The 20,901-nt window shown below is 45.8% G+C and overlaps 1 protein-coding gene across 9 annotated transcripts in view; it reads left to right on the top strand.

Annotated features, from left to right (window-relative positions):
* KLHL29 (kelch like family member 29) overlaps positions 1-20,901 on the top strand; it is a 403,126-nt gene that overhangs the window by 359,753 nt on the left and 22,472 nt on the right. For all 9 annotated transcript variants that reach the window (XM_074581951.1, XM_074581954.1, XM_074581955.1 and 6 more), the window contains 4 exons: positions 6,023-6,221; positions 8,889-9,071; positions 11,849-12,029; positions 20,528-20,721. In XM_074581951.1, the coding sequence (XP_074438052.1) occupies positions 6,023-6,221; positions 8,889-9,071; positions 11,849-12,029; positions 20,528-20,721 (757 nt within the window). The remainder of the gene's footprint in view (positions 1-6,022; positions 6,222-8,888; positions 9,072-11,848; positions 12,030-20,527; positions 20,722-20,901) is intronic.

A 20,901-nucleotide genomic window follows, 5' to 3' on the forward strand; every position in this document is an offset into this window, starting at 1 on the left:
GTCACGTTGAAACCTTATTTCAGGAAGACAGAGGGGCTGCTCTTTCCTTCTTGCTAGGCGTGAGATTTATGCACGTGGCATCTCGCCACCAAAGCACGGGCTGAACCCAGCGCCTGCGAGCCAGATTTTCTGCCACGTGTTTATCTCATGATATTATGAGGCTGTCGGCTGACATGCTACCCAGCCTTTCGGTTCAATCTGAAGGGACCAGTTGAATGCCAACAAGACAATACGCGTGGTTAATAAATACCGAGCACACCAGAGACCTTAGGTTGGACTTGGATGCAACCTTGGGTGTAGGAATGTGCAGGGGGTTACTGGAAACACAGCATGTCTTTGTAATAACCTAGAGTTAGATGTATCAAAGCAAGTACCCTCATTACCAGGCGCAGGGCCGCGCCGTGAAAATCCGGATGGAAAAAGCATATTTCTGAGAATGACAAAGCAGTGCACCAACAGCTTTGGCTTCCCCAAAGCAGCCAGTTCCCTGCTGGGCTTGCACTCGGAAACTTGGAGCTGGCAATATTTTGACTATCAGGTTGGATAACCTGCTGGGGAAGCCCGGGCTGGGCTGGAGATGGTTGTGGGGAGGGACCGCGCACGTCACCACTCCAGTACACCTTCTTCCTTGGCCACCACGCTGCATCTCCAGCCGTCATTGTCGGCACAGCCCTGTCCGCAGGGTAGGCATCAACGGCTAGCATCTGCTCGTTTGGGGGTTTGGGGTGGTCTTTTTTAATTAGAGTGCCCTCTTCTCATTTGAAGGATTTTTATGCAGTGGGGAATTGATTCTGCTTCAGATCTGTCCCCGATGGCTTCCTCCATCTGATGTCGTCCTTGCGGCAGCTCTCAGATTGAACCGGTGCAAGATGTGTGGCCAGTCTGAACCCAGGGTTTGCGTGAGATGACAGCTCTCCTCTCAGATGAATGAAATATGTTCCTACTTCATAATGTTTTTAAAAAGTCTCTTGGAGTTGCGCATAAAGAGCTGAAACAGCAGTTTGTTGTTGGAGCAAAACCCTGTCGTAATGTGGGTAATCTAACTTCTCCGTATTTCTAGCTGAAGCCCGTTTCTTTCGGCAGATAGCACAAAGGATCCTTTGTGGGAAGAACAGTAAACTAGAGAGACACATGAGTTATAAGGCATAAGGGAAACATTATTTTAACCTCTCTGGGCATTACTTCAAAAATGTTAAAAATCTTGAGAGCTTTCCAGTGTAGCATTTAAGGAGCAGGAAATTTGACTCTGTAGCGGTGAACGTATTTCCTTGTAAAAGTAACTTTGTACTGTTGTAGCCCACGTGTATGCAGGAGCACATTGAGAGTCCTTTTGGAGAATACCTGTGAGGATTTCACTGGATTAGAGATTTGAGAATAAAAAGATTATCATTATGTGATACTGAAGAGGGTTGTGTAACGGAGACTTAGAAGATACCAGAACAGAGCCCACTTGCAAGCAAGTACTCGTAATACTGATATAATTAGTAGGAGATGAAGTGTCACAAAAACTTTAGCAAAGCAAATATCCTCACTCAAACCGCCAGCCAGGAACAAAAAAACCCACATTCAACTGTTTTGTAATCTACTTTGCTCAAGCTCTGGCCTGCCTACAGAGATGAGAGTAACTTATGTGAGAACCGATTATTGGGGAAAGGCTTGGAAGGGTTGACTTCAAGGTGTAGCGTATGGTGTTGATCGTGTATTCCTCTGAGTCAACACTATCACAATGATAACGTTTAGGCTTCCTGATAGTGTGATTGCGACCTTCCGAGAACAGCAGGCAGGGCAAATGGACATGAAAATTCCCACCAGAGGGGAGAATTAATCATCGTCCGGTGTGGGTTGATGTCTGGTTGTAGACATCTCGGTGTGGCATGGTCTGAGGACCACACACCGTTTCCCGGGAGCTGATGGCTCACTGTTTTAGGACAGAGGGGACATAGATATTCTCTGCCTCCTCTGGTGCTTGATGCATCCTCTCAGCTCAGATTGCTCTGGGGACTGCGTTAAGCGCGTTGACTAAATCTCTATTAATTACAACATGAGTTTACACATGTCTAGCTGACAAGTAAATACTTGCTTGTATGTACCTATTTAGGTGTCTGAATCTAGAGCTGAATCTCTCCCCCCGAAATGGTTAGGTAATAAAGGAAAGATAAGATCTCTTAAGATTTTTCTTTCCCTGTTTTTTATGAAACACGCTGGTGATTGCAAGCTGGTTGAAGAGCCTGCTTTCAGTTCAGCCGCTGACATTGGTATCGGTGGAATAGGTGCCTTGAAGCAGGCCAGATAACATCTCTCACAAGGCACTACTCTGCTGTGTCCCCAGTAGACTGTCCAGAAAGCCTTTGCTCAGGTGGTAGCGGTGCCCTGGCTCCTGCAGAATCACCCCGGCCGTGCACGGCATCACGGGGGTATCTGGCAGCGTCACCGCTCAGCAAGGAGTTTATGGACTAGATCCTCTGCTGGTGCAAAACCCGAGCAGCTCCCTTCATCCAGCAGGAGCTATGCGGAGCTGCACGTCACCTGCCAAACCGGTCCTGACAGTGTTCAAAAACTTCCCTAGCATTTTAAGTGATAAATTCGTTAGATTTTTGCATAGTGGTGTCCATTTTCAAGGAGCTGAGGCATGGTCTCCCATGTCTATGAGTTGATAACTCCCAATTTTAGGCCAGAAGAGGCGTTAATATTCTCTGCTTCACCCTGGTGTGTGATGCAGGTTGTAGAGTAGTCGTGATTCCCAGCAAAGACCCGAGAAATATTTCTATTTGTCCAGCCAGTGCCTGTGCAGCCAAGTAGCAAGACGAAAATGCCCTCGGAGATACAGGTGTAAACCACAACTCCAGGGACCAGAGGTTGTTTGTCTGATGAATTTGGCAACATGCTCTGTGCAGGTATTATGCTGTTTTAATAAAAACCGGTAACATCAGTAGGTGCCGTAGATATTTCATAGCTGTAGAAGGAACAATGGAAAGGCAAGAGAGAATGGAGAGCAAATAAGAAATGGTAAGGAGGTTGAAATCCTTTATGGTGCTTATTCCAGTCTTAAATGAAAAGGATAACAGTAACAGGATATTTAGTACAATCATAGCTAACGGAGCTAGGAAGCTTTCATAAGGGAGAATCCAAAAGAAAAAGGCTGCTGATTGCCTAAATCACTTGAATATTCTTAAATCAGTGAGGCTAAATGAAATTCACCCTTGACTATAGTGCTTAAAAGAGCTGATGCAAAAAGCCATTGGTTTATAAAAGCCTCTCCTGTCTTCTAGAGACACTGCGACGGTACGTACTCTTCAAATCCCTTGGTGAAAAACACGGCGATTATATGTGCCCCTAATGCCATCAGCAATGAGCCCGAGTCGCGACTGCGTGTGGTCGTGGGTGCGCACACACACGCAGAGCCGGCTTTTTCCAGCTCTTTGAGCAAAAGGAGGAATAAGAGTGAAAAGTGACATCAGTTTTGATATGTGACATTAATTTTCAAGCTGATGAAAGGGAGCAACATGTTCTAATTATTATTCCCCTTCAAAATAAGCCACGAGCTCAGACAAAAGAGGAGAGAAAAGGGGGAAGAATCCTGGAGAGAAACAGAATCACATTTTCTCACTTATCTAATTAAAGCAAGGTGGGCGAGCGAGAGGGAGAGCTCGCCGTGCTCAGGCAGCGGTGCTGCCTCGTTCGTGCTGGGAAAGGTGGGAGATGGAGGCAGTTGCTCCCCCGGGCCCATGGGAATTCTCTGTCCCTGCCGGAGGGGATCTCTCTTCCTGCTCGACTTCAGGACTGATGCTGCTCAAACCCCGTGTCCTAATTTAGTGGCACAACTGTTTATGCCTGTGTTTTGCCTTGGTTCATGGTATGGATGTTTCCAGCGCAGACCTGCCCTGGGAGCATCAGGGGCAGCACTGGCGTGTCCCACCGCACCGAGGGAAGGTGCTGGCTCCGCTATAGACTCCGTATATTTTACAACTGTATTTAAACTGCTCTTTAGCGCCTCATTCTGCTCCCTGAGCAGCCTGTAGTGGGGATTAACCTGCCCCGGCGGGTTGTCTGGCTCGTCCCTCGTATACATACTATCGGCATTATTCCCATGTCCCGATGCCACGTTCCATCTTGGCTCTTGTGTAAGGTTAAACGCCTCCAACCTTCTTAAAAAAAGCACTTCCTGAAATCAGAGCTTTGCCACCCACTGCCATATGTCCACTGCTCCCTCTCCTACAAGGTACCGTTTAATGACATTAAGCTATCTGCAGCCAAGTGCCTGACATTTGTGACTCCGGGGAGAGGAAGCAGCCGTTTTACCTTCTAGAAAGCGCCTTGGAAATGGATTTCAGCAAAGGAAGAGAGAGGAGTGTCTTCTTTTCTGGTTTGGAGGCTGATGAAGTGATCTCAAGCCTTACTCGGCCCCATGCCATGCCAGAGGTAATAGCGAGGAGCCACGGACTCGCTGCTCCCGTGGGTGGGTGGGGTTTTTTTCAGAAGAGGAACGCCGTCATTTTTCCATCCCTTTTGCATCACCCAAACAACTTTTTTATCCCCAAACAACTGCAGGGTGGTCGGGCCTCAACTTGTCGGGCTGTACCTATAATTGCCAGCCCCGGTGTCACGGGGCTGAGACCCTGGTCGTCTCCCTGCTGCACGTGTGGGGTTCAGCTCCCCTCGGGCCGTCACATCCTCGCTTTGACTGAGCTTGCGCCAGGCCGATGTGGCTCTCCGGCAGGAAAACGGTGTGAATTCCTATTTTCCTCGCAAATAAAGCCTGCATCTTCAGTTTGGGTGAGGAAAGGGGAAGCCCTGGAAGCAGTCCCAGGTGTCGCCGCATCCTCACCTGCCTGCCCAGCCCATCAGCCGGCCGAGGTCACATCCCTGCCCTCCCATCTCACTGTCTCCCTGACCCATTCCTGTCCCTGCTCCTGCTGTGACTTGGCTCTCCTGCACTGCAGGGACAGGCACACGGCTGAAAGCGAGAGCCAAGTAGCTTCTGGAAGACCAGAGGCATCTGCAGGCCAGCAGATGCTGCTGGCACCCAGCGTTTCTCAGGATCGGTCGCACAGACCTCAGGAATATTTATTTGCATCCTGGCCTCAATCCCAGTTGGGATCTTTGGACGCTGCTGCTATATGAATATTTATTACAACAGATGATTATCTTTTCTTGCTGCGCACCCTTAGTTTGCATCCTGTGTGTGTGCGTTTCTTCTCGAGAACCACTTTTCATTGTACTCTTTCGCTGTGTTATGATATAAGCAATTATATATAAAAAGAATAATCTGGGGATGGACTCTCGGTTTTTCGATTGCAGTTTTCTCTCTTGGGGTTTTGTTCTCCTTTAAGCCGTGTTCAGTGACAGACAGCTTCATTTGCTCAGGTGTCCTTTGCCCTCTGAGGTTTAATGTATTTATTTAGAAGATGAAACTTACTGTCAGTATTTGTATAGCACCCTCTGGAGTCTGACTTCCCCAAAATCTAGAACTACATGATTTGTTTCACCAACAAATAAACCCTATATATTAAAAGATTTTTAGCAAATTGGCTGGTATTGTTCAGTTCCTGCCATAGCGGTTATGAAATCCATCCTATTTACTGGGTTTTGTTTCACGTTTAGAGTGCCAGAAAAAACTAGTTTAGGGGTTTTTTTACAGTGCAACAACCACACTTACATTTCAAGGTTAATTCAGAAAACTCGAAAGCTTACACCATGGCTCCAGTGCACCAGGTGTTACATTCGGCCAGAGTTCAGGATGAGCTTTTATTTCAAAAATCCCCCCATACAGTGGTACATAACAAGGGTCGCCACCTTTTGAAGACTATTTCTGATCCGTCTGGGACCAAAACCAGCCTGGGTCGGGGAGCACCGAGGGCCGCGTTGTCTCTGTCCCACCCGATTGCTAGGCCGGGCTTGTACGCGGCATCCATGACGCGTGTCTTTCCAGGTGGGGTGACAGGGGACAGCGTGCAGGGAAGGAGGCGGAGATGCCGAGTGGCACAAAGGCTGCAGTATGTTATTATTGTTGTCCCCCCCGCAGTATGCCGCGGAGCTGCTGGCAGTGGTGCGCCTCCCCTTCATCCATCCCAGCTATCTGCTGAACGTTGTGGACAACGAGGAGTTGATAAAGTCTTCAGAGGCTTGCCGGGACCTAGTGAACGAAGCCAAACGTTATCACATGCTGCCACACGCCCGACAAGAGATGCAGACGCCGAGGACCCGGCCCAGGCTCTCTGCAGGTAAAGCAAAACTTCCTTCGGTGATACCAGCTCGCTGCTCCGGCAGCTCTCGGGCATGGCCAGGACATGCCCTGGGATGGGGCACAGACCTCAGCTCCTTCCTTCGGCTCCTTCTTGGAGCCTGATGATACTTCAAATTCAGTTTTACATTTCTGTTTTGCTCAAGCATTTAAGAACCTCTCCTGATGGTCAGACGAGTGTTTTTAGATGGACGCTCCTGAAATGATTTTTAAATGTAGCCTGATTTTGAGGAATTATTAGCTTTGGCAAAAACCATAATGTTCCCCCGTTGTCCTGAAAGTGAACCCTCCATGCCTCAGTTTCTCTAGCTGCAAAAATATGTGATATTTGCTTCTTTGCCACTCAGACTCTTGCAGGGGGTAGCTGATTAATATTCATAAAACAGCTTCACCTTCACAGAGCTATGTAAACACATTATTTTCATACAGTGAGTCTTACACTACCAGTCCAGGTTGTTTGCTGCCTCCCAAACAAGTGGATCATACACAATATATTCCCTTTTAAAAACCCAGCAGCTGTCAAGAACTGTGCTACTTCAAGAAGTTTCTCGCCTGAGGAAAGCGTGCATTTTCCTTTTTGGAAAAATACATGAGAAAAACCCAAGTGCCCGACTCGCCAGCAGAGCCCGTATCACGGCAGTGTGAGAAATATCCTAAATATTTGTTGAACAGAGAGTGGTACAAATACCATGTAGGAAAACCGCATCCCAGAAGGAGTCGGATGAAACAGGTGTATTGTTTTAACGTGCTGCCTGTACTTCTGCCTCCCGTCAGTACAATCGCAAAGCCAGGCAAAACTTTCCGGCGCTGCCACTAATGCTAATGTGGCATGGAGACGGCATGTCAAACCACGGCATTTGCAGCTTCTGGAGCCTGCCTCATCAAGGCACCTTTCAGGAGGATGAAGTGTAGAGGACTTTCAATAACAATCTACCCTAAAAAGTCTTTCATTGAAGACAACTAATGGTGTGATGTTTGAAGGGATTTTTGAAAAGTGCTTATTTTATGTATATAAAATTGTAGGTGTAATGCGAACCATTTCCAGAAGCTTGTTGATGAGGGAAAAGTGATTCTCTCGGGGTAAGAGAGGGTGATTGTAGTTTTTTAGGTCAGAGTCTAATTATATAGAATCATGTTATTTTGCATATCAGCGGCATTCACGTAGGCACAAAGGATCTCTAAACACCCTTTGTGGACTCTCTGCAGCATGTCACATGCCCTCTCGAGGTCATTGATTATAATCAAGTTATGTCTTGCACAGGTGATTAGATTTTCTGGTATGGCACAAAAATAATGATCTCTTGTTACTGAGAAATATTTATTTAAAACTGTACAGCACTTTAACTTAATAACTTTTTAGAGAGTAACCTTGCTTGAATGACACAAATATATTTTTTGAAAAAGCTAATGAAGAATGGCAATAATCTATTACTCTGAAGACGCATTTCTCTCCGCCACGGCTCCTAATCTCTCTTGCTGGCAATCTCACTTCTGCGCTTCTGACCCCCCCCTTCCCGGCCTGTGCACACTTGTTTCTGGGCTGGGCACCGTAACACATCACAGCAATGAGTCTGGCCGCGAGCACAGCTCATGAAATGGTGATTCCTTCCGACTCGTGGCCTCGTGGTCCTACTTCTGAGCCCACCTCTCCTGGCAACAAGTTGCACTGGGGCTTACAAGTGCTGCAGAAAGATTTTTAACACTTCTGCTAAACGCTAAATCCAAACCATCCCCAGCACTTGACTCTCAGGGTTGGAGCCAGAAAACGTCACAGAGTTAAACTGCGATCCATCACTGTGGAGATGAGTCTGGAGTAACGCTTGGATCGGATTTGACTCAGCTCTGGCTGTAAAGTGGGAATAAATTGCAAAAGTGGATTGCAAAAATTTTATCCGTTTGCACAAACAGGGAATTTGACTTGCTGCATGTTGTGGGCTTGGGCGAGCTGTTCAAGCACAGATAAATCTCAATTAATAACTATATTAGGGCAGGGGCTGTCTCCGTTGCATTTCCTAGCACCTAGATGCTGATCCATAGCTTGAGTACATGTTATCCACACCTGGAAAACCTTCATTCTCTGGAAGAAGCACAAACAAACCCACCAGAAAATGATCTGTTCATAGAGTATATGGAGAGGGAAGATCGGGACAAAGAACCATAACCATAGCCTAAGTCTCCTCCAGACGTTAGCTTTTAGTGTGAGAATGCCTTCTTCAGGTTGAAGTCCAAACATACTTTCCCTGGATAATGGCCAAGCTCCAAAGCTATCACAATCCCTGACAAAATTCCCATTTTCTTCAGTGGAACAGGAATTTGCTACGTGCAGGTCTCACTCGAAGACTGTTGAAGTCAACAGACATCTTTACATGGAAAGGCCTTTTTTTCTTTCCCCTTCAAGTTTTGCCCAGATGGCATGCTCCCTCCCAAGTTCTCCCAAGGATGTTCATAGTGTCATTCCTCACCCACTGCTCTCCCACACATGCACACTCCCTTTTTTCTCACCCTTCCTGGTTTCATTGCACAGTCTAAAACAGATTTTTATGTGATGCATTAAAATTACCCCAACTGCCGAGTATTTTTTGATAGGCCTCTGCCTGGTTGAGAGATGTAACTTTTTATAATATTATTTTTCTTACTTGAATCCTAGGCGTGGCCGAGGTAATAGTCTTAGTTGGGGGGCGTCAGATGATCGGCATGAATCAACGTGCTTTAACAGCGGTCACTTGCTTAAATCCACAAAACAACAAGTGGTACCCGTTGGCCAGCCTGCCCTTCTATGATCGAGAGTTTTTCAGCGTGGTCAGTGCTGGGGACAACATCTATCTCTCAGGTAAGCATCAGATTTCATAGAAATGTAGAATCACAGAATAATTTGGGTTGAAGGGACTTTTAAAGATCATGTAGTTCCTACCCTCCTGCTATGGACAGGGACATCTTCCACTAGATCAGGTTGCTCAAAGGCCCATCCAACCTCACCTTGAACGTTTCCAGGGATGGGGCGTCCTCAGCTTCCCTGGGAAACCTGTTCCAGTGTCTCACCAACCTCATCATAAAAAATCATGTACAATCTAAATCTGCCCTCTTTCAGTTTAAAACTCTTGGCCCTTGGCCTGTCACTACAGGCCCTGGTAAAAAGTCTCTCTCCGTCTTTCTTATAAGCCCCCTTTATATATTGAAAGGCCTCAATAAGGTCTCCCCAGAGCCTTCTCTTCTCCAGGCTGAATAACCCCAGCTCTCTCAGCCCGTCCTCACAACAGAGGTGCTCCAGCCCTTCGATCAGCTTCATGGCCTGCTCTGGACCCATTCCAACAGGTCCATGTCTTTCCTGTGCTGAGGGCTCCAGAGCTGGATGCAGGACTCCAGGTGGGGTCTCACCAGAGTGGAACAGAGGGGTAGAATCCCCTCCCTCGACCTGCTGGCCACGGTTGTTTGGATGCAGCCCAGGATGTGGTTGGCTTCCTGGGCTGCAGGCTCACATTGCCAGGTCATGTCCAGTTTTTCATCCACCATTATCCCCCAGTCCATCTCCACAGGGCTGCTCTCCATCCCTTCATCCCCCAGATTTACTGGGCTGGCAGAAAAGTTTCCTCCTTACAAGGCAGGACATGCAGGAGTTGTACCTAGCTGCTCCCAGGGTGGCGGGGGTGGGGAAAGACAAGTGTGAGGGAGGTTGGGAAAGAGGGATTTCCCTGCTTTTATCATTCTCCATTTCTCTGCAGCGTTAATGTTCTCTCAAAGCAGTCAACAGCAATATTCTGCGGTTGCAACGTGAAGAAAATAGGTCTGACAACCATCAAGCATGCAAAGAGGTTTCACTGCCATAGAAACACAATTTAAAATACTGGCTGTAGTTTAGTCTAAATGGTGGGTTATGGAATTTGAGACAGACAGGCTGAACTGCTGAATATGTGACCTACACTTACAGTATTTGCTTACAGGAGCATTCACGTTTTGTACTTGTTGCTGAAACCTCTCTTTTGACAGTAGTCACTAGCCCTGTAATCTTCTTAGTTTCGATGAAACTGAGACCACGCTCCTTAAAAGGCTTTAACTCCCAAAGTAGCTGTTGGTGCTGCGCCCGTAGCATCACGGTGTCAGGTTTTTTGTAGTCTGGTGGTACCTCTGCTTGGCTGGAGGGGGAAAAGTAATTCCCAGCAGGCGATGCAAGGACGCTCTGATGGCAGCTGAGTGGAGGTTTGATGATAAAAAGAGGAGCCTGGGCAGGGAGATGTGGATGTGTGCGATCCGAGGGTGTAGTTGGGAGCATGGATGCACCAGACAGTACCAGTAAGGGGTTACAGCTGTTGCCTTTCCCTTGCCGAGTTCCCTCACTGCATTTTCCACAGTAAATTGCTGCCTGGGGTGTTAAATTCCATTAATACTGCATAGAGGCCCTAAGGATTGATTGGAAATTGTTTCTTGGTGGTTTTTTGCCCATGCTCGTTTTGCCACTGGAACAAAAGCCTTCTATGGAGGCTTTTGTGAGATGTTGACTTTCAGTTATTCTTAGCTGAGGTACTTTCCAATATGTAGAGCCATTTTCGGCTGTGCCATACCTGCTAATAACAGCTGTTGAATCCTAAATTCAAAGCTCATTTCAGCTCTTTTCCCTTGAATCTGGATGAGCGGTGGTGGCTACAACAGGAGAGCTGAAAATCCCGCATGGCTGGAGACCGAGCTGAGTGTCGGTTGATATTTTGCTTTGCTCAAACTTACAAGACGCAGGAAAAAGGGAAGGGGAACAAAGAGAACTGGGAATGAACTCCTGCAAGCTCCAAGTACCGGACCCCACACCACATAGCATAAGTTTGGAGAGCAAAATACCAAGGAGGAAGCCTGGTTTTCTCATTAAACCACAGAACTGAGTCTAGTTTCTTTTCCTGGCTCGGCCACTGACTCCTAGTGTGGTCCCAAATAGATCATTTCACCTCTTTGTGCTTCAAAATGGGGATAGTAAGACACCCACTAAGTGGCTACGTTGGAAGCTTCAGTCAGAAGTTACAAAAATGACCGATATAAATGTCTCACTGGAGCATCTCGAACTGTTTTACAGGAGTGGTACAGCTCGTTCTTTCCTTTATCAGCAAATGAAAATAAATCAGAAATTTGTCCCTAAAAATGAGGCATTAAGCCTACAGTGCAATCACTGACTTTATTCTGCCCATGTATGTGCTGCTTCAATCCGTCACTGCATTAAGCCTTTCAGATTTCAGACTGGCCTGTGTCTCGCAAGCCAAGATAGGCTCTGCCTCCTGACACCTTCTTGCAAGTGTTGCAGTAATTTAATAGAGTGGAAGTTATTTATGAACACTGAAAAGGGTCTATCCCCTTATGTACGTGTCCCTCATAGTCTGACATCTTGATTTCTTCTTGTCATCTTATTAAAAAAAAAAAACCCAGCCTTTGGGGCGCATGAATAAATGACACAGATATGCATCATCGGAACAGATGCTCAGTATTGAGGGTGATTTATTTTAATTAGTCAAATGTCATTTGAAGAGTTTTTACTTTGTAGCTGGCTTTGATTGCTGTGTGCAAAGCTGCTGCCGTTCCAGGATCTCACGTAATTCTCCCCTTTTCTTTCCCTCACCCGCACGTCGGTGCCAGGCGGCATGGAGTCGGGTGTCACGCTCGCTGATGTCTGGTGTTACATGTCCTTGCTCGATAACTGGAACCTCGTGTCCCGCATGACAGTCCCAAGGTGTCGACATAACAGTCTGGTGTACGATGGGAAAATTTATACCATTGGAGGGGTCGGTGTGGCAGGCAACGTCGACCATGTGGAAAGGTAAAAAAAAAAAAAACCCAAACCATGCTGTTTGCTGGAGCTTTTTTCTTCATGCTGTGCTAAAAGTCCATTTCCCTTTTAAAGGACACATCAAATGGGCTGCATGTGTTAAAATAAGCTTTTATAACAGCTAAGAAAGGAGGAAACTATGCAGGATTAGATTTGTTTTTTAAAGCTTCAGTGGAAAGCATTGTTTCAAAACCAAAGACGAAAGCTGCCAGTTTGTTTGTCGGTTTGCTCGCGGGAGGGAAGAGAGGAATTAAGCCTCTTTGGACACTTTACACAGATTATACAATGAACTAATAAACTTCCTTTGAATTTAGTACGGATGAAAGTCTTTACAGATCACAATAATCCTTTTCCTTTTTTTTTTGTTTTGGGGTTTTTTTGTTTTGTCTTGTTTTTTAAACCCCAAAAAAGCAAGAGCAAAGTAAGTTTCTCGCATGCGCTCTCCTGGTAAAGCACCTCAGCCTTGACCTGGCCGGAAGGAAAATCCTCCCTTTGTGCTCTTGGCCTGGGGCTGGGACCTGCCAAGCTCCGAGTAAAACAGTCGATAAGTGGAAACAGTTTGGAATTCCTGGCCTAGAGGGGCTGAAAAGAGGTGGGAGAGAATGGAAATTTCTCTTTTCAAGAAGACTCCTTTTCTCACACGGAACTTAAAAAATACAGGAAGGAACAAAAGCACAAAAGAAACATTTCACAAAGTAGAATTCCAAAACTAACTAATTTCATGTCAACCATAACGTTCAATAAACCCATAAATTTTATATGAATATTAACATTTTCGTCAAAAAATAGAAACCGCTTTGAAATGCAGTACAAGAATATTCCATTCCAAAAAGATGAACACAGCCCTAGCCTTACCCAACCACTTAAAAATACATTGTGACAATAGAGTAATGATACATTTTTTTTGTGAAATATTTTTCCTTAGTGAATCTGGCAACCAAAAATACGAGTGTGGTGGGGTTTTTTTCAGTTTTAAGTGCTGAATTTGAATATTTCTTCGGCAACATTTTGAAGCAAGCAGTTCCTAGTAAAAGTTGCTTTAACAGGCAATCCAGAATAGGGATAGGTCATTAAGAAAGATTTGCTTTCAATCTGTTATTTCTGGATTTTGGTGTTGCAACGTTTATGCTGCGTTTATGCAGGGGGTGTTTATTTTTTCATTTAGGTAGATACTGTAAATACTGAATGCCAAAACCTGCATTAAAAGTTTATTAGTGTTTCAAACGCTCGGGAAATTAGGAAATGCCAAAAAATCAAGTTTCCTTCTGCAGATCCGCTTTTTGATACAATCTTTAATCATGCGATGACTTCTTATTTCCCGAAGGATTTCTGCCTAGTTCAGCGCATGGGGCAGAGCAGCTTGGGGCACGTGCGCCCGGCCAGGGAGATCCTGGCTGGTGCTGAGTGATCACCGCTCACGTGTAGTTCTGTGTTCCTCTGTGTGCACAAATTTGGCACTAGGAGACAAGGATGCGGGAAAAGGAAAGGAGGTGTGCTGTGGGACAAGGTCTGCGCGTAGCCTTCCCTCCCAGCCCGGGCATGGGCTGAAGAACTGAGGTTGGTGCTGGTGCTCTCGGCAAGTCAGGGAAGGCTGGATGGTAAATCATAGCCGTGAGGGCAACACCTGAGCGTTGCTTCCCTCCTTACTCTGAGCTTAAGGTGGGCGCTGCCCTTGGGACTGGCTTTGAAGAAAATCTCACCATCCTATGCAGATTTATTTTTGATTTCTGAAGGGATTCGTGCTGTCGTTTGAGTCAGCACATTTTTAACTAGCAGGAATGTTTTTGTGAACGTGGGAAGGAGAGAGCCCGGGAAAGAGATGCAGTCTTTCATTCCATCTCTTGATAAAGAGGAACATCGAAATAACGCTATCGCGGCTAGGTGTCTTGATAGACGTCATTGATTGAACGATCTCGTTTTATTTTTCCCAGAGTCTCATTTCTTTCTCTGCGCTGATTCTTGCAGTCTCTCTTTAACAAAGCACCCAAAACATCGGTCAGTTGAACGAACCCCAAATCAAGCAAAGTCTCTCCCTCTCCTTCCTTCTCATCTCAGTCACCCAGGCCCTTGCCACGAATGACATTGCAGCTGCAAAGTCGCGCTCAGCCCCCCGCCGTACCCTGCACGGCTCAGGGAGAGCGGCCGCGCTGGTTTTCAGTAGTAACAAGCCCACCAAGAGACTTTTATGTGGGAAAGGAGCTGATTTCCTCCCTATCATTTCAGCGCACACTGTCCCGACCACAATAAGGATGTCTTGTCATGGGGATTTGCTAAACCCATGGTTATAATTAATCTGCTATTGTCTATAAAGTGACTTGTGAGACGCAGCTATGGAAAAAGTGCTACATGGACTCTTTTGGGTTATGCCAAGAAATGAGGGAGGTTTGGGGATGTTTCCTTTTTTATTCTTTGTATTAAAATGACAGCGGGGGATGACAGAAGCAAAGTATGTCATGGCTGAAGCTGTCTGTTTCGGAAAGGATGATCCAGGGGTCTGCAGTTAGAAATGCAGGTGGGAAAAAGCCGACCCTGGTAGCTATACTGAGCAAAGTCATGCCTTTTCAGGCAAAAGCGTTTCCCATTTGGACCAGGCAGCTAATTTGTGCAAGCGTTCAGGAATTCAAATCGCTGTCCCCACTTTTGCAAGCAATGAGGCTTTCTGAATTTGCATTGCAACTTTAAAAAACACTGCATTAAAATACAAAGTAAAGCCACTTTAATTGCTCAGTTGTCTGAGGTCATCAGCGCAGTTAATCCTCACTTCGTGACTTTGCCCTCTCTTTCTTTCAACCCCCCAAGAGCTCCAAGCAACTGGCCCTCTCCCACCGTACTTCCGTGTGGGCTGCATGTTCCTCTTCAAATATTGTGTTGCTTTGGATGGGACACTGAGATACCATCTCTCAGGAGGGTGGAAACCTCTCTGTCATTCCGGCAGGTCTTGCAAAAGGACTATATTAAAAAAATAAGGAGACGTGATCATATGCTCCAAGTCAGGTGATGCCAAAAATGACATTTACCTCTGAGGTTAACATTGTTCCCCTCGGTGTTGAATTTCAGGGTCACGCACTCTTGCGTTTTGGTTAGTTTTTCACCCCAAAGGAGACATCCTTTGTTACCCACCTGTTACCCTGTTACCCACCCGGATGGAGGCCCGATGCACCGTGCGGTCCTGGGCTGTGCCACCAGCGTGAGGGACAACGCACTGGACACCCTCCCCCTCTGGGTCATCTACCCCATCCCCTCGCCCACATGCAGCTTATCTTTCCCAACCACATTCTGCTTGCTCAGTTACCTCAAGCATGACCGTGCCCAGCTTTCGGCAGGTTTCGATGCGTTTTGCTGGCGGGATAGAGGGCACATCTCCGATCCAAAGTGACCTACCCTGACCTCAACAGTTAGCAGCCCCAGAACATGGAGACTGCATGGTGTCACATAGAAGATGGAGAAAATAACATTTTTCTCCCAATTTGCGTCTTGTTCTCCACCTGTTTTTCCTGGAATTCTTGGAATATTTCATCCTAAATGGTTAAAAACTTACAAAGGTGTTTTTATTGCATTCCGTTTATTAAAAACAGATGTCAGGCCATCTTAGCTGTACATGCTACCACCTGACTGCACCTAATTCATCTGCTGCACCGTTAAAAAGCATTAAAGCAAGTAGGGACCACCGGACTCGTGGTGGTTTCTGGCATCAGCTCCTGTGCTCCTCTCCCCGTGCTTTCGGTTGTGCCATTGATGCTGAAGGGTGCAGCCTCAATCAGAAATTCTGGTGCCACTTAAATCAGTGGGTGTTTTCCCATCAACTTCAACAGGGCTGAGATTTTTTGCCCTTTATCTGCCATTTGTCTGCAAAGAGGCAGTAAAAATTCCGACTCAGTGGAGAATATTACAGGACTATCACAAACAGACGGGTAGGAGTCCTTCGTTACTCATCTTAAAACAATATGCATGTGCCAGAGGGTCTGAGTTATAAGTCCATTTTTGTGGCTGTACACGGGTATATGTTCAGGGAGAGTTATGTTTTTGGAATGAGTGTTTAGGGAAATAACGGTGCGACTGCAGTTCTCCATCAAGCCCTTCTGGCAAGTTCCTGTGTGACAGGGAGTGAGTCATTAGGTGTTAGGCGAGAGGGTATTACACTTTCTGTCTTCTTCTGAGAGATGAGTTGAGTTGGGAGGCGGCGAAATGAAATGGATCCACGAACTAGGTTCTTAGATAATGGATGGGCCCTGTAATATATGCAATTTGAGAGCTGAGAAGACTGCGTATGCTGACAAGACAATGTATGCGACTAAAAGTGTGGAAATGTGGGTGCTTTGTGGTTATTATCTGTTTGAAGGACAGAAGAAGATGAATCCCCTTGACCTGACAGCACTTTTACAATAGGGTTGTCTAAAATTGGGAGATTACTTTGGCTGGCACTGTGTACTTGGAAGGCAGTCTAAAAAATTCAATGTAAAATATAAGCTTTATAAGCTTTAGAAGCCGCTTCAGAACCTACTGTTTTATTGACATCTTAGGAAAATTAAATATATAGCCTTGTCCAAGGATACTTTCTTAAGCCCCTCAGAACAGTCAGAAGAAAATAAAAAAGGCAAAAAATAGTAATCCATTAATGTGATTTTAAACAACATGTGAATCATCTGAAGAGCAGATCAATATGACACCGTACGGCTTTATTTTAAATAGCAGCTTTCCTGCAAACAGAATGAAATAATGTATGAGAAACTGGAGGGTGCATGTCTGTAAGCGACTGACCGTGATGTAAGGGGGCGCTGAACAAAATGAGCAAAGCAAGAGGAGGATCAGCCCCACGGATGGGATCCTCAGAGTGGAGAGTTGTGAAAACCAGCAAGGTCATTTCTGCCTCTGCTCTTTCAGGCCTGGGCTGTATTTTCTGCTGGGTTCAGGTTTTTTTCAGTTCAGGTCATTTGCCATATCATGGGTATATAAATAATACAGAAAGCAGAGGGTAGCGACCGCACAAGGGTCAGGTGAGACGACAGTGCTCGGTGCACGTGAAGAGACAGGCGGGGACAGACACGTCCTGCGCATGTGGAAAGCCCGATGCCCGGAGCATGGCAGGGCCATGGACCACGGGGTTGCAGGGACCGCTCTGGGGGCAGAGGAAGGCCTGCAAGGGCATCCGTGTAAAACCGCACGTGAGTCCATGGCATGCAAAGACTGCAAAAACAGATACCAGTCATGTGAAAGGAGATGTCCTTGAAGTTCCAAGTTCATCAAATTGGATGGGCTTGGCAGGCCCATAGCCAAGGACAGGGATGGACACACCAGAACTGGAGAGAGCAGTGCAGGAGAGGGAAGAAAAATCGTTGCCTGGCTCGAAGCCAGCTCCCATTAAGTCTCCATCTACGGCTTCAAACAGGGGAATCAAGTGCAAAGCTTGACTAATGGAAAGAGATCAAAGTGATTATTCTTTAAATCACTTCCCTCCCCGCTGGCCCTTGAGCAGAGCCCGTGTTAAAGGCCGCTAAGGAGCCCCACTAGCACTAGTGGTGGTGGAGCAATGGCAACGCCGGAGATGCCGCCACAGATGGAAAGGCCCTAGGGCAGAGAGGTAAAGCAGGTGTCATTATTTCCTGTCCTGGAAGGTTACAAAGATTCAACTTTATTAATTTTTAAACCAATTCAGTTAATCTGGTGCAAATCCTTGTGTGAACACATTAGGAGCTGACTTGAGATAGACCAAAATGATGGAAACCTGCCTTGCAGTGGGAGGCTTAAGGAGCTTAGACTACTTAGTTTATTCCATAGAAGGTGAAGAGGTGACTTTATTATTTTCTGCAAGTCCACACATGAAAGAGAGAGATTTGATAGCAGACAGCTTTATAATCCAACAGGAAAAATAAAAAAATAAAAAACACCTTGCAAAACAGAGACTAGAAATCAGGTCTTCAGTTTTGTAAGGAGGGATTGAGCCAGAGGAATAAATTCCCAAGGGATGGTGGGGCTTGCTGGACAGACGTCAGGAGGACTTGAAGGCACCAACTTCTATTCTTCAGCTCCAGGGGTAAGTTAGGAACTTACTTAAGAGGTTTGCTTCACTGAGCAGCCCATGCAAAACCCATGTTAGATGCCTGTGTTGACTGGTTTTTAAACCAAATGACCCTCAAGACAAGAGTGGTTTTTAAGCTGCCCCACTTGCACCTGCATCCAGTAGATTTGCAGCCTGTGGCTTTCATCATTTGGTCATTTTTGGTTTCCTGGTGACAGATAAAGGAGGGTAGAAAACACAAAGATCAGTTCTGTTGCTGTAGAGCATAAAGAGAGAGCAGTGAAAAATGGGGTCTAGGGGACCTGAGGTCCCAATAGTGAAATTCATCTAGAAAAGGGACTGTTGTCTTTGTAATTTGAACCTTTCTCCAGTATTCCTATAGACGCAGTCCTCAACCATAGCCAACCCACAGCAAATGTGAAGGGTATAACCCCTCCTTCCCAAAAATGTATTAGAAGGATCAGCTGATGGCAGGAACATATCTGTCTTGGCAGCTGTGGTCTGCCAGGTACTTGTGCCAGCGCTGGGAAAGGCAGCGCGGCTGCTCACTGTCCCATCTCAGGCCACTTCGACTGGCCACAGATGTTCCTGGTGCCGAGTCAGAGTGGATGGTGTGAGACAATACGTGTCAGGTGACACAAATAATTTATATCTTGGAAGCCAAGGAACTGGACAGGCACATGGGGTCAGTTTTTCTCAGCTCCAGTTTCTGTGCCCAGTTTGAACCAATTCTAACCGATTTCTTAACCAGCTTTTATTATACAGTAAGACATCAACGATTAAATTACCAAGCCTCAGTTTACTACAGCAAGCAAAGCGTAACCCAAAAGCCATGTATGAAACTTGTTATATTCTGCGAGATTTTTGGACATCTGCTAGGATGGACACGAGTGCTGCCCCGAGCGCTGTGGGCAGACGCAGGAGCTGCAGCACGTGGTGCCGTACCTGGAGGAGCTGCTTGTGCAGTCAGACATCCATCTGCAGGCTCCAGTTCGGTACCAAATGTTGAGAATCAGCCCAATATAGGTGTGTCACCCTGAATGCTCCCAGCACCGTGTTGTTTAATCTCGTTATATTTTTCCTCTTTGATAACTTCTTTGTAGACGAATTTAATTTCTCAGTAGCTAATTTACAGCATTGTAAATGGCGGTTCTCCATGCTCATTATAAGGGGCTTTCCATATATTTTTTTTAGTTAAAGTTTGCCTCCCTCTTGCTCTTGCTTCATTTTTATGGGTGTGTTAATTACTTTCAGTTATATTACTTGGAAACTCATTAATGCGTTTTCATTAAGCACATTATTTTGTGCTGTTTCCGCCGCTTATATCTTTTGTCCCTTTTATTTTCCCCAAGTTTGTGCAGTGAGAATTTGAGGAACGTGTTGCAAAGGAGAATTCCCCTGTCACTAAGTCTTTCTTTACAGATGGATTGATGGCCAGGGATTCATTTCATGTTTGCGTATTGCATATCACTAATACTAAGAGCAAAAGCCCTGAATGGGTGATGAGGCTTCTGTTCTTGCAGTCAACAATTTTGAATAATCACTACGTAGGAAACTCCTGTTTGACTGATTATGCCATTACATGGAAATACAGAAGCCTAAAAATCGCATTATTTTCCACTGTCTCCAAGACTCATTTTAGAGCAGCTATTTGGATCCCTGCCACATTATCTTTAAAAAAAAAATTGACGTCTGTACTTGTGACATTGTCTAAAATGAATCTTCATCCATGGATTATTAACTGCACATCCCTTATGGTCAACGGCTTAATTAAATCAGATACTGATGACCTTAAAACTAATTTAGCACTTTCATGCATACTCTTTTCTGTTTGCTTCATGTCAAATATGGATGCGATGGTGAAATCTTATTCCAGCATTAACGTTTGCAGCATCCTGCAAAATGAAGCGCGTAGTTTGGTTTGCACAATGAAAATTAAATGGAAGCAACTTACTCTGGTACATAATGTGCGTCGCTGGTCAGTTAACTAGAGTAAAACGACCTATCGTGTTGCATTACGCTGTAGGTGAGGTGTGTTCCACAAGCCGAACCACTGAAGTATATTATCAGTTCCCTGCCTCCGGTTACTATTGGATATCACTGCGCTGATTTGCAAGAATAATCTCATTGTATACTCATTAATAGAAATTAATTAGTGGAAGACATCTCAACAAAGGTGTCCTCAAGTTTCTTTAGCTTGGACTATAATGAGATTTGAGAGGCATATACAGAAAGTAGAACCAGCTTTCCCTGGGCTTTTCTTAATGTTTTAAAAGCTTAGAAAAAGCATTAATTACACTGTTCACCAAGTGGCTGAATTTGTAGGATGTTAAAAAAACATGTTTCCACCTCTGCTTTTCTTCTGCTTGTCAGCCTGCCTTTCTGCTCTATCCCAGCCCGCTTTCTCTGCCTGTCTGTCCTGCCCAGCGTTGCGTTGCGTTAGCTCAGCTCACTCCGGTTGCTGTCGCCCTAGGTACGATACGATAACCAACCAGTGGGAGACCATCGCTCCTCTGCCAAAGGCTGTCCATTCAGCCGCTGCGACCGTTTGCGGTGGGAAGATCTACGTCTTCGGTGGGGTGAATGAAGCCGGCCGAGCTGCGGGGGTCTTGCAGTCCTACATCCCTCAGACTAATTCGTGGAGTTTTATAGAGTCTCCAATGATCGGTAAGAGATGCGTGGTGGCAGAGTAAACCCGTATTACGACAGAAATCTCTGTGCTACAGGTATTTTAATACCTTTGCAGAAAGCAAATGAGTTGGGGGGGTGAGGGGAGATATGTTTACAACAGATTGGCAGGAATGCTTGGTACATTATACCAGAGGCAATTATCTGGATCTTTACTGA

This window comes from Larus michahellis, chromosome 3, assembly GCF_964199755.1.
Source record: "Larus michahellis chromosome 3, bLarMic1.1, whole genome shotgun sequence".
Lineage (NCBI taxonomy): Eukaryota > Metazoa > Chordata > Aves > Charadriiformes > Laridae > Larus > Larus michahellis.